The sequence below is a fragment of the Alligator mississippiensis genome, chromosome 4 (genome assembly GCF_030867095.1).
Source record: "Alligator mississippiensis isolate rAllMis1 chromosome 4, rAllMis1, whole genome shotgun sequence".
NCBI classification, from domain to species: Eukaryota; Metazoa; Chordata; order Crocodylia; family Alligatoridae; genus Alligator; species Alligator mississippiensis.
The window spans coordinates 246,026,681-246,039,842 of record NC_081827.1 but is presented as its reverse complement, the minus strand read 5'-3'; the positions used below and the strand labels follow the sequence as shown (position 1 = coordinate 246,039,842).

Here is a 13,162-nt window from a genome sequence, read left to right as displayed (position 1 = left end):
AGCCTCACACTGCACGGTAGCGTATTAGCACAGTTTTTGACCAGTATGCTACTGTGCAGTGTTATTAGGCTACTGTGCATTAAAGTGTCTTGTGCAGATGTGCCCAGTGTGATGACAGTAGAAGCTAATGCAGCTCAAGGGTGGTTTAAGCAAGGTAGTTTTAGATGACACCGATCCATTATTACCACTGTATAAGGCCTATTTAGAAAGGTGCCCCATTTAGAAAGGTCTGTTCAGTTTTGATCATCTGCTTTTAAAGAAACTGAATTTAAATGGGAACAGCCACAGATAAGGGCCACTAGAATGAATAAGGGATGGAGAAACGACCTTCTTGTCTGGTTTAGCAAAATGAAGGTTGCAGGGGTTACAAGTACTCCTTATAAGGGACAGTCAGTAGGTGGACATCAAGGAAAAAGAAGAGGTATTTAGATTAAATGACAATATTGCTACAAAAATAAATAGGTTAAAACTGTTTACAAGTAAATTTAGACTGGAAATTAGAAGTTTTTTTTACTATTAGAGGAATAAAGTTCTGGAACAATGTGGAAGAAAGGAACCTGAACTGCTTTCAAGATGGGGCATACGTTTACAGAAGAGATAGTACAACTGATGGGGGCACCCTTGGAGTAATAAGAGTGTGAGATATACTATAAGGAATACTGATCACCATATGGATTGCTTGCATTTCTGGGAGATGTTAGGTAATTGCATGCTTTAAGGTTTCTGCTAATAACCTCTAAGGGTGAGGAAGATTTCTTTTTGTCCCTCTCCTGGAAAACATAATTTGGCTTCTGGGTGTTTTTTTTTTTTTTTCTTTTTTTCTCTTGTACTGCTCTCTTTTGAAGCACTGGACATTGACCCTGGCTAGAGATGGACAGTTAGGAGTACCAGCACACCATAGCATATGGTACCAAGAAACCTCTCAGGTGCCTGGCTACTGGGCCTTGCCTGGATACTTATGGTAAAAACCAGTAATCAGATTTGGGGTTGGGAAGGAATTGCCTCCGAGTCAGCTCAGCAGTAACTACTGTCCACTTATTAGGACCACCTCAGCATATTTTACCTAATAAACTGCCTGCTTTGGGACTGGAAAAGGTACTGATGGCGTCTTTGTCTTCTGCGTTCTTGCTGGGGCACAGTGAAAGGTTTATTTTTTTAAACCAGGTGCTTTGTGGATTGGTGTGCGATACAAGCCAAAGTAGATACTCTTATGGCTCCTTTTGAAGAAATACTTTATTTCATGGTTGCTTGCGAGCACAGCAAACTGGACTGCATGGCTCGGGAAAAAATGAGACTCTGCATACACATATATACAGCGTACACATAATAAACATAAACATATATTTTGCAGCCATTATATTATAATGCACACATTACTGGACTGCCCACATTGCATGTACAAACCCCCCCAAAAAGAAGTAACTGAAGAAGTTGCAGAAAAAAAAAATGGCAATGAACAGGGAAAATTCTGCCCGTGATTGAAACAATAAAATACCTACTTTGGGGACATTCAAATGCAATTCCCTATGGACTAACTCAAGTTATAGTTTTGACTATAGCATCTGATAAAAAAATGCTACTAGGAAAGTATTATGTAAAAGCAATAGTGAAGGAAACAAAAACATACTGAGAATAACACCGCACAAATGAGTCAGATTCAAACCGGTGTTGAGGAGCGAGTCTGACATGCAGCTGCAGATGGTGGCAACCTCTGAAATGAACCTTTTCCATCAGTGTAACCAAGAAGTATTGTTACTATAGGCAACAAAAATGAGTACCCAGGGAAGCATTTCGGAGCTGCAGACTTTCTAGACGGTATATACTAATGCAAAGACAGGTAGGAAGCTGTAAAAAGGAATAATAAATTCACACCATCTTCCCTCATTCCCAGAAACCTCCTCCACCCACAAGCAACAGGCAGTGAAGTTTTTCACTCCCAGCTTGATATTTCAATAAATAATTATGTTTTTCCATCTGAACAACGAGCTAGACATGGCAAACTGTAATTAACAACATGAAGCATAATAGCACTTGGCATGCTCACTCCTTGTTTCTGAACAGGCTGCAAGAACCCTTTAAAAGCCAATCCAAAAAAAAATAAAATTGTATAATAATTACACACTAGCTTGATTAAGATCCTCTAATAATGTCATGCCTATTGTGTCCCCACTATTGAAAAGCCGACACAATAAGATGCTCAGTTCATATTCCTACTTTGTGGAATTGCATCTGAACAGTTTGGGGAAGGAGTATTCCCAGTACAAAACAATATTATTATGTCAATATGAACAGATTAAGCTTGCATATTCTGAAGTGAAATGTAAAGACAGGCTGAACAGCACTGTGCTATATTTAAGATGACTTTTCAGTATAAGACCCTGTTTTCAGTTGCTTAGACTTACGCCAAACACGCTTGGTTTCAAAACTTTCTTCACTTGCAATTAGAATATTTCAGGCAAAGGGCTCAGCTATTTCTGGGAGCAAGGATAAGGAAGAACACATTGTTAGGCCTACAATAAGGAAATCTGGTGAGCCTCTCAACAGCTCTAGTGTCCTCTTGCTCTGGAGCAGGGACTTGAAGTATGGTAGGAAATAGCCAGGTGCCACTTGCTGTCCTGGTGAAAACCTGCCTAACTCGAGTGGAATTATAAAGCTCTGAAAAACTGCCGTTTGCACTTGCTCAGTAGAAACTTAGACCCGAACCACTAAAACCCTTCAGGTTCCTTCCCCACCGAGCATGATCAAGCTGCTGCCAACTTCTCCATGTGACAAGGCTGTGCCCACGCAATTCCACAGAGAAATGGAGTAGGCTTCTCCAATCTACGGCTCAAGCACGCTTTTCCTTTAAAGTCTGGGTCAGACACGCTTCCTTAGGGCATTTCTTTATTTTTGGGCGCTTGATGTTGTATTGTTAGTGATGGTTTTTTAATGTAGTTTTTGTACATGCAATTCCAGTACAGCACGATGAGCCACTGTAGAAACAGAGGCCCTCAATCATACTCAGTCATGCTATGGAGGAAACATTAATTCTCCAATAATTCAGCATGCACCGCAGTTTCAAAAATGAGTTCTGAGTTGGCAACGCAGCCACATACTGCATATGCAAAGTGATTAACTGTATATAATTTGCAGTTCCCAAATGATTGTGCCATTACCCATAATCTGAGAGACGGATGCATGTTTAACTGAAGCACAATTTTAATTTTGCCCTAAATTAACTAGATAGGTAGAATATTTAAAAGAAATTCATTTCTTTTAAAAAGCTTCATTAAAGAGTAATTAACTAATGCTCACAAAGCAATGCGATGATGTAAATTACTATGAAAATGCTAAGTATTATTATTATGAATTGCTTATTAAAATGAAAGATTCTCTTTTTCCCCTCATCTTTCTTTCAGGAACCCAGGGAAATAAAGATCACATCTCCACCCTTGCCTGAAATGAGTCATAAGGAGTGCTCTCAAACAACATACGGGCAGCATTGTTCTGTTGAGAAGTTGAGTTAGCAACCAACTAGATACTGAGTTTCAATTAGAAAAAAGGAAGGGAAGAAAATAGAGGACAGCATGTTACCATAGGTCAATTATTTTGTATGCTTTGGAGTGCATTCCTAAGAGGTAGACACATAGCAATCTTAATGATACCAGGGACAGAGCTCCCACGTTTCCTTGGGAGAGTTAAAAGTCTTAAGGACTCCATTTAGCAGGGACTCTGGAGACCAATGAGCTTGAAGACATAACTTTCCTTCCTGGATGTGTACAGAACTGAGCCATAGCAATGAAACTGAGAAAAAAATGGCAGGTATTAAACCAGGGATCGGCAAACCCCCAGCACACATGCCAGAGCATGGCATGCAAGGCTATTTTCCTCGGCACACCACAGCCAGCCCAAACACAGGGCAGCTTCTTCCAGCATATGCCCAGAGTCTGGGTTGGCTGCAGCTGGGAGGCTGCAAAGACCTGCACAGGGCTCCGCAACCCTGACACCAGTTTTGTGGCTGCAGCAGCTATGCATGCACCTCTGGGCACATGGCTGGGAAGGGGCCTGGGGCAGCACAACCCTGGCTCCTCCCCCACCATCTGCTCAGAGGCACATGTACAGCTGCCACTGCCATGGAGCCGGTGCCAGGGCTGCAGAGCTGGGCACAGATGTTTGCAGCTGTCTAGCCACCTGCTACAGCTGCCCAGAGCCTGCGACAGGCAGCCAGGAGGTTGCAGACAGCTGCACTGGCCTCCGGAGCCCCAGCACCAGTTCCATGGTGGTGCAGATGCACACATGGCTCACAGCACACAGCAGGGAAGGGGCTGGGGCAGCACAACCCTGGCTCCTCCTCTGCCATCCACCCAGCAGTGCATGCACAACTGCCACAGAGCCAGTGCTGGGGCTGCAGAACCTGGCACAGCTGTTTGCAGCCTTCCAGCCACCTGCTACAGCTGCCCAGAGCCTGGGCCAGCTGTGGAAAGTAGCCAGGAGGCTACTTTCCATGGCAGTGGGTACACATGTAGCTTGCAGTACATGGCATGGAAGGGTGCTGGGGCAGCGCAACCTTGACCCGTTCCTTGCCATCCATCCAGAGGTGTGCATGCAGCGTCCTCAGCCTTGCACTTCCCCCATCTCTGGTATACCAAGTCGAGGTGTGGGTGGAGGTTGGGGTGATTTTGGCACTCTGACCAAAAATGATGCCGACCCCTGTATTAAACCGTGTAAGAGACTGGCAGAGGGGGGAGGAAACTGCCCTTTTCTACATTTTCAGTACTTAATTTCTAAATGTATTCAGTAGAAGGCATACCCATCTCGCCCAACCTGTCAGAGTTTCACATGTGTTCCTGATACAGAGCTGGGTGCTTTTAATTAGCGATTTGTAATAATTAAAAGTGCCTAGTGCTGAATCAAGTGCAGGTGTATAAGCAGCGCAGCATATTTCAGCGCTGAGAAAATGGTGGTGGTGAACTTTGAGCTAAAGCACATTGAATGTGTTTTAATTCAAAGCACAGTGCCCGCCATTTTTTCACCTCTAACGCATGCTGTGCCACTTATACAACTGTACCCGATGCAGCGCCAGGCACATCAATTATGTGCTCCAGCAGACTCAGTTAATCACTTGAGTCTGCTCCAACATGCTGGATTTCCAGCATGTCAGAGCGGACTTGCTGCATGTGTGTAAGTGCCCTAGGGCCTGATCTCACACATTCTTGTGCCCACAGGTGCCAATTACTACTGTTCAAGCTCCTTCTGAAATCAAAGTAAAATTCACCATGCCCAAAAGAAAGGGTGTGTAGGACAGGCCAGTAGATTGTAAACTCCCTGGGGCTCCACAGACCATTTACTATTATTCAGCAAGGCACCATACTTTCTCATGTTACTATACACATAACAGTAACATTAAATATTCCATAAAGCAAAACATCTTTACCATTCTCTTCATCTCCTTGGAAACTTGATGAGCACCGAGATGGCTGTAAAAAGAACGATCTACTCCCCAGGGTGGTGGGTTGTGACTGATGGAATTCGCGCGCTGTCGGTTCATCTTGGCAATCGTCGCTTTCTCATCTTTCTACAACAAAGACAAGAGAATTGCAGAATATATCTGAATCATTAACATGGCAGTCATTCTTCACACCCTTCCACTTCTGGTCATTTATGACTTGTGTTAGCCCATGCATTGTTCACTTTAATGGATGGTTACTATAAGTAGCATGCATCTACTCATTAATTTACTAAACTTTTTATTTCCTGTCCTTGCAAGTATACAGGGACAATTTTGCAAAGGTGGCTTATAAGTAGGGGTCAACCAAACTCAAGGAGGTGGCTGGCCAGTTTTGCAGGGAACAAGGCTGGGGGTGGGCAGGGCAGTGCTGCTCGCAGCAAGAGGCACAGAGGCTGCAGGCAGGCTCCATGCCTCCTGCTGTGAGCAGCCCCACCCCATCCCACCCCTCCTCCTCTCTGCCCCTTCCCTCCTGTGCTCCAAACTCTCTGCTTGTCATAATGTTTTTAATTTTTTTTTTCTTTTTGCAGTGAGCTGGCCAAAATTGCAGAGCCTGCCATTTTTCACAGAGCCCGTACAAATTCACGGTTTCAGCAAAAATCGCACATTTGTGAATTCGATAGGTCCCTACTAATAAATCTTTTCACCCACTCTGACTTGATGGCAACAAAATACTTAGTGACTTTAAAGAGCATGTAGAACAGCAGATCCCAAACTGTGGGTTGCGACCCCAAATGGGCTCGCAACATCAGCAGATGAGGGAGTGATAAATGTGCCCCCTGAGATTTCTGCACCAACAGCAGGGTGCAGGACCGCAGCCAGGCTGGACCATCTCCGGGCAGGAGCCATCTCTGTGGTCCAGCAGGTGGGACCCATTGTAGGAGGGAGTGCTGCACCACCATGGCCACCAAAGTGAGGCATGGCAGCAGTGGTGGTGCTGAGTTGTGACCAACCTGCTGCCAGGTAAGCAGGGGGCATGTCAGCTTGGCAGCCATGGTGGTGCAGTGCTCCCTCCCTCCCACACTGGGTCCTGCCCACTGGGTCATGGAGCCCCCCAGGAAGAGGGCAGAAGGATGGAAAGCCCCAGGCCTGCAGCAGGCAGCTCGCACCCTCTCCTGCCCATGGGCTCTGCTTCAGCAGCGCTGCCCATGGGTGAGGGAGAAAGCCAGGCTCTGGGTGCAGCAGCCTCTGCCTTCTGCGGGTGGCAGCTGGGGCTTGGGCACTGCTGGGGTGGGCAGGGGGCTGCGGGTTGGGAGTGAGGGGCCATGCTTAGGAAGGGTCATGCTGAGGAAGTTTGGGAAGCACTGATGTAGAAATTGGGTAGGTATCTCAGGGGGGCATTTTGTCTAACACATGTTCCAACTATATAGTTGGCCCAATGAAAAAGTTATTATCAAACAAGCTTGACATCTGTGAAAACTGTTATTTTAGATGACGATCTGTAGTTTTAGGTTGAGAGGCTCTGCTGGGGATGTCCTGCAACAAGAAGCAGTGCATTTACTCTTGAAAGGACAAACAGAGGGGTAGTAGAACAGAAACCAGGTTTTAATTCTGGTTGTGACACTGCTTTCCTCTGAAGTTTTGAGCAGATCGCTTCCTCCATTTCAGTTTCCCAAGGGATGTTTCCCACAGGAGACACAAGGAATACTTAAAGTTTGCCAAGTACTTCACTGTACATGGGTGGATCCAGAGTTTTGAAAGGAAGGGGTGCAGGTGGTGAGGTGTACCATCACATATAAAACCCTCCCACATATTTAACTATAAAAATAATTTAAAATAAACTGGAAGCTTTACCAATGTGCTAGGGCCAAGGGCTATATTATTCAGTTTAAGGAGCAAAAATAAATATAACATCAATGGAATGAGTTAAAAAACTAATCTGGAAGACTGTGAAATAGGTGCTTCTTCGCCAGGAGCAGCTAACAAACAGCCGAATGGTAGAAGAAAGGCTAGCTTGATTAGTAGGGCATCAAGACCATTAAAAGGGGGGGGTTCATTAACACCTGTGGAAAGAAGAGTTTAGAAGGGATCAGGTAGATTATATTGAGCCATGTAGTCAGGTGACTCCCTGAACCCTGTCTGAGCAGAAATGCTGCTGCCACTGCGAGGCAGTTGGCTTTTAACTTTCAGTGGAGTAGGAATCAAAGGGGTGTGCAAAGGCACCCGTGCACCCCCCTCCCTTGGGTCTGCCCTGTCACTGTATAAGTGATAGGAATAACAATAGTGCACAGTGTGATGTAAGGCATTTTCTCCTTTTCAACATCAACTGTAACTTAGGTCTCTGACCAAACCTTCCCTGATATCTCAGGGGCATTTGCTTTGGCAGTAGGAGATAACTTTGAAATCTGGTTCTGGTCTATGCTTCAGGCTTGACTGATTAAAGACCTCACTCATCTCATCAACACTAAATAAAGAAGCACCTAGTGTAGCAGAGCAAGAGAATACTCCCCTGAGTTGTCTCCTTTGAATGTGTTTCCTAACTAATGCAAAGAATTGCTTTTTTTCCCCATACAGGATTTTCTCTGACCTTTCTTGAGCACCTGTTCTAACAGACCCACAAGTGACTTGCGCAAGGTCAGATCCAGAAGCCTTTATTCAGGCATGGACTGCAAAAGAAGGTATGTTCATCAGAGCCTGCATGAGTTAGTTGCATGCAGGCTTTAAAAAAAAAAAAAAAAGCCAAAAGGGTAGCAGTTCCCATAAACTTCTGTGGAGACAGGAAAACCCTGAAAAGCCTGGGAGTTCAGTTGGAACACTTATCCAAAAATGCGACTGCTTATTAGCTTGTACAATTGACTTCTTTTTTCATTAGATTTCCTAGCGGAGTAGAACCAGCAGAACAGGCTAAAGTAGTTGGTTGATTATCTTGGCTCTCACAGCTGGTTAAAACCACAGAAGTGCTCAAATATCAGAACAATTTAAAGAGCAAACCACATTTTTTTTCCTCAATCTCACTGAGCCTGGTTCAATTTAAGTTTTGAATAATAATGTAAGTTGGTCTCTATTTCTCTCCATAAATTCCCCTGTCCTTAGTAGTTCGTGGTTGCTGATGCATTCACAAACTACTGTAGCTGTCAACGTCACAAAACTTGTACTGTAGCCATGGTAACCAGAGAATTCAACTGTTGTACTTTACTGAAAAAAATGAAGAAATAAAAGCATTATGTAATAAACGGGGGAAAACTGTCAGATTGGCATTCATGGGAAATGAAGATATCTACCTAGTGGGGGGAGAGTCACAGAGAAAATGCTCTCCAACACAACACTGGAGAGCGCTGAATGTGGAGAGGTTACTCCCAACACGAGGGACCCTGTACTGCCGTGCGAGTAGACAGTTCTTGTCCTTGTGTCTCTTGGACTGCTGGGAATCCCGACATCGGTGCTAACTGGCAGTTGGTTGCAGTGGCCATCTTTAATAGCTGTTGGAAAGGAACTACTCGTGGTCGTTAAAGCCTGAGGCCGCATTTGAGGGCTCCAATGTGCTAGGGTAATACTGAGGAACTGCTTTAGACCCTATTCCCTCGGCCTCAAGAGCACTACTCTCAGATCTATTGCAAAATGTAAAGGAAATTGTATGCCATTGCCAAATAGAGAGCGAGGGGTGGCAGAGTTTGACTGCTAAAACCACAGAGAGTCAAGTGGGGAGAAAACAAACCTCATAACTATCACTCTTGCTCCTTACCTGCATCAAACTAGCAGCTTTCAATCTATGAGAGCTGGAAAAGTGAACACTTTGTGCCCCATGAACTCCACATTAGCAATCATTAGAGGAACACTGGATAACCTCCAAGAGAGCTGGATTTTCTAAAAATACACAAGTATGCTGTGACACTTATTGTTTCAAGAAGGAAAAACCAAGAAGTGCCGTGACTTTTCTATCTGCATAATCATTTGTGGGGCTCTAGATGCATTCCCTTTTGTTATGGAATTGATACATCACCTGATGCCAGAACCACAGACTAGCAATTTACAGCTAAATAAATATATATTGCTCCAGATAATAAGAGTGACATTGTCTGTACATTTTATTACAGCTTAGAGACAGGTTTTTCAGCAATAGCAATCAAAACAGCCAGCCACTAAAATTAATCGGGGGACCTATAAACAGAGAGCTATCTGGTTACATTATAAATGCCTTTATATCAATAGACGATTTAGATTAAAAAAAGAAAAGATATATGCAACAAGTTTCCCCTAACGGTTAAAAACATTTCAGTAGGAAGTGAGCCATAGTAAGCTCAGTTATAAGCAGGGTTTTCTCTGATTTAAAAAAATCTCCACTTTTCAGTTAAGAAAAAGTAACCCCAATTACACATTTTTCTGTCAGTTAAATGAAACACCGCTAATATGTGCATATATATAGTGTCATTTCATTTAAGTCCTGGAAAAATGTGGATTTGGTGTTATTTTTTTTAACCAAAAATTGGGGATTTTTTAAAATCAGAGAAAACCAGGATCCCTGGTTATAAGCAAAGCTTTAGAACCAAAACTAAGGCAGATAAAATAAGTCATCTCAGCTAATCAGTAAACTGTCCATTTGCCTCCGGTTTCAATTAAGGCCAGATAGCCATCAACTACATTTACTTTACGTCAACTGCTTGAAGAGAATAAAAGACCTCGTAGGGTAGATGCATGCTTATTGCTGGATATGGGTTGAAGCAAGGCCAAAAGAAACTGGTTAACACATACCTCTGAGGTTAATTTATAACCATGACCTCACGGCACCATTAACATAATAAAAAATGGAGAGAACCCTTGCAGTGCTTTTCCCCTTATGATGGTTTATTCTGGATTTTAAGCCATGTCTTTAGTGCTGTTTGCACTCAGATAAAAAAATAGTGTGGAGCAAAGTTTTTCAGTCAAACCCTCTGGTGGCATATTTTGCATTTGGTACGATTGTACTTTTACAGAACCTTACACTAGACTAGTGGACTTCGCTGCTAATTGTAACACTTATTGAAAAAGAACTTGTCCACCTTGATTTTTTTTTCAAATTGATTCATTTCTGAAATCTGGGTTTGTGACAGAACACTCTCTGAACGGTATGTTCTCGTTTGAGAAGCTGCTTTAAAAATTAAGTGCTTTTCTATTTCTCAGTAAATGTTTATGGATCAATTCAGTGAGTTTCTTTCTTCCTCATGAATTGACGACACGGGGAGAGTGACCGCACAACCTACTCTTCAATGCATAAGCAAACTGGGAAAATTCTGAAGATTTTTTTTTACTTCTACTAATCTGGGATCTTAATGATAATAACAGGAGGTAAAAAAGTTTCAGACAGAAATGAGACTTTTCTAATTTAATTCAGATCAACTCCAGAAGATGGTGTGGGAATTTTTCAAAATCTGGGCTGGTGGTGAATCTCAGACCTGGAGATTTTATGGCATTTTCATTTTTCATCACCATTTCCCACTCATGGGGCTATAATAATTCCATAGCAAAATGACAGAAACAGCAAAGATCATCCTAGGGTGAGCAATTACAATTCCCCAGCCCAGAGTCTCTTACTCGACAGGATTAAGGATCCTTTAAAAAAGGATTTTTAAGGATTGAGTGATGCGTTTTCAGCACTGAAACATATGGCCCAGGCTACGCATTCCTAACTTAGCTGTACCCTGCTCCTTAAATGTCCTCATGTCCTGTTAGCATATGAACTGTATTTCTGACAGCAATATATGATCAGTGCCATCACACAGCTAAACCTAGGGGAACAAAACCCAGACGAGTTGTGATAAAGTTCATTAAATCTAAGAATCATGGCACTAGACTGATGATGGTTTTAGAAGAGTCGCATGCACAACATTGTAATGACTGTTCTGTTTGTTCAGCTGCACGGCGTTCTTGAACACTAATAGAAAAGAATGAAAGTTGTTTTCCTCTCTCATAACCAGAATGTGCTTGGCCTATTACAGACTTAAAAGGCCAGCATCAGCTTTTCCTTCTGAATACAATGTACCTGCTCTTACTACAAAAAACATCTACTTCTACAATTTTTGACAGAGATTAGAGGAAAAACAAACATCTTTGCTGGCTTTGTACACCTGGGCTAGGGCCAGACATTACACATACACTGGTGTAAGTGATCAGAAACTGGTTTAAACCTGTAACAGAACAGATGTTCAGTGCATATAACCCAGTTGGAAAATGGCTGAAATCTGTTTGAGATAAACCTGGCTGAATGTAGTATCAGAGTTAACTGATTTGGTCCAGACCAGTTTATGGAATGCCTGTCCTAGACTCCTGGCTGGTTTAAGGTAAACCAGACTCCTCCAGCATCCCAGCATGCTCTCTGGGCTGGGTGGGGCTCTCTGCTCCACAGCAGGGCTGGCCTCTCCTCTCTGCTCCCTGCCCAGGGCTCTAGCAGAGACAGCAGCCACAGCTGGCTTCCCCTTGTCCTACCCACCCCCCCCCACTGCTCAAGCAAGGATCTCTCCCTCCCTCCCACAGTGCAGCCCCCAGCCCCACGGACCCTAGGTATGTGATATGCTAGCTAATGCCAACAGTCATCTGTGTGTGTGTGTCTCCAATTTCACTGGGACAGGCAGACAGAACAGTGACTGCTTAGGGCTTTTTGGAGCTAATCAACAGGTCAGCTGGTAAGCTGTTTAAGAAGAGTTTGAACTAATGTAGAGAGGCTATTGTTTTGTTAATGGGGTGTTATCAGCTCCCTGCTGGCTTGCTTGCCTGTCAGTTTGCTGCAGACAGTATAAAGAAGCAGGGAGAGGGAGGTTGAAAAGCTCTGTATTATCAACAGATGCATGCACTGCACACCCCCTCTTGCCCCAGAGTGCTAGGTGGGGAATGGGGTTTGTCAACACTCCCACCCTTTGAGTAGCCATCAGGGAAAAGCCTGGGATGGTGCAGGCAGACAACCCTAATCAGAGGTCCTGCCAGGGCCTGGCCACGCCCCCGCCCCTCAGCTCAGCACTGTAGAAGGGAAGGGAAGGCGGCTTTAGTGCCCCCTGGCTTCTAGCCTGAGCCACTGCAGGCATGTGTCCGAACTTCCTCAGTCCAGAGAGAGTGTCTGTGGGGTTACAAATCGGTTCAGCCTAGCCAGGTTAGACTAACCTGCGAAGGTTGAATCAATAAAGGCTCAGACTTTTTGAATATTAGTCCCTAGCCACAATGTACTGAATGCACAGTCAGCACACAAACTTATCACCATTATCAGTGCTTGTCTCGTGTTCATATGGTGGTGTTCCCAAAAGTTGAGGTGTGAGCCTCAAGTCAGGACAATGAATACTCCAATTTGCCCTAAATGCTCTATATTTATGCATCTTCCAAGCTGCTCCACCTTTGTGCCTCCTAATCCTCCTAGGGGAAAAGCTCATGTCTGCTGTCACCATCACAACCATTAACACAAATATGACTTTCTTACAAGCAGTGAAATTGTTAGCAACACCAACATACACATTATCTGACATATCACCCTCCACCCAGGTGTGAACTGTCCCATTTGCTTAAGAGCTATTGTTTGGGGCTCCTTGAAAGCTCAGACTGACTCTGCATCACTTTCACTTGCTTCATGTTCTGAATGTCTTCTTCAAAATCTTAATATCTAAAGGTTGTAGCTTTCATCTCCCTTTGCTCGGGGCATGTTGCACTGGTATAATAGAGATTCAGGCACAAGCTTTTGCAAAACCTCAGCGAGGAAGTGTTTAAAACAGCAGCAACTGA

The 13,162-nt window shown here is 43.8% G+C and overlaps 1 protein-coding gene across 1 annotated transcript in view; it reads right to left on the bottom strand.

Moving 5' to 3' along the window:
* Positions 1-13,162, bottom strand: part of ADCY5 (adenylate cyclase 5) — a 307,462-nt gene that overhangs the window by 56,100 nt on the left and 238,200 nt on the right. The window contains exon 8 of the mRNA XM_019480224.2: positions 5,414-5,554. Within this exon, the coding sequence (XP_019335769.2) occupies positions 5,414-5,554 (141 nt within the window). The remainder of the gene's footprint in view (positions 1-5,413; positions 5,555-13,162) is intronic.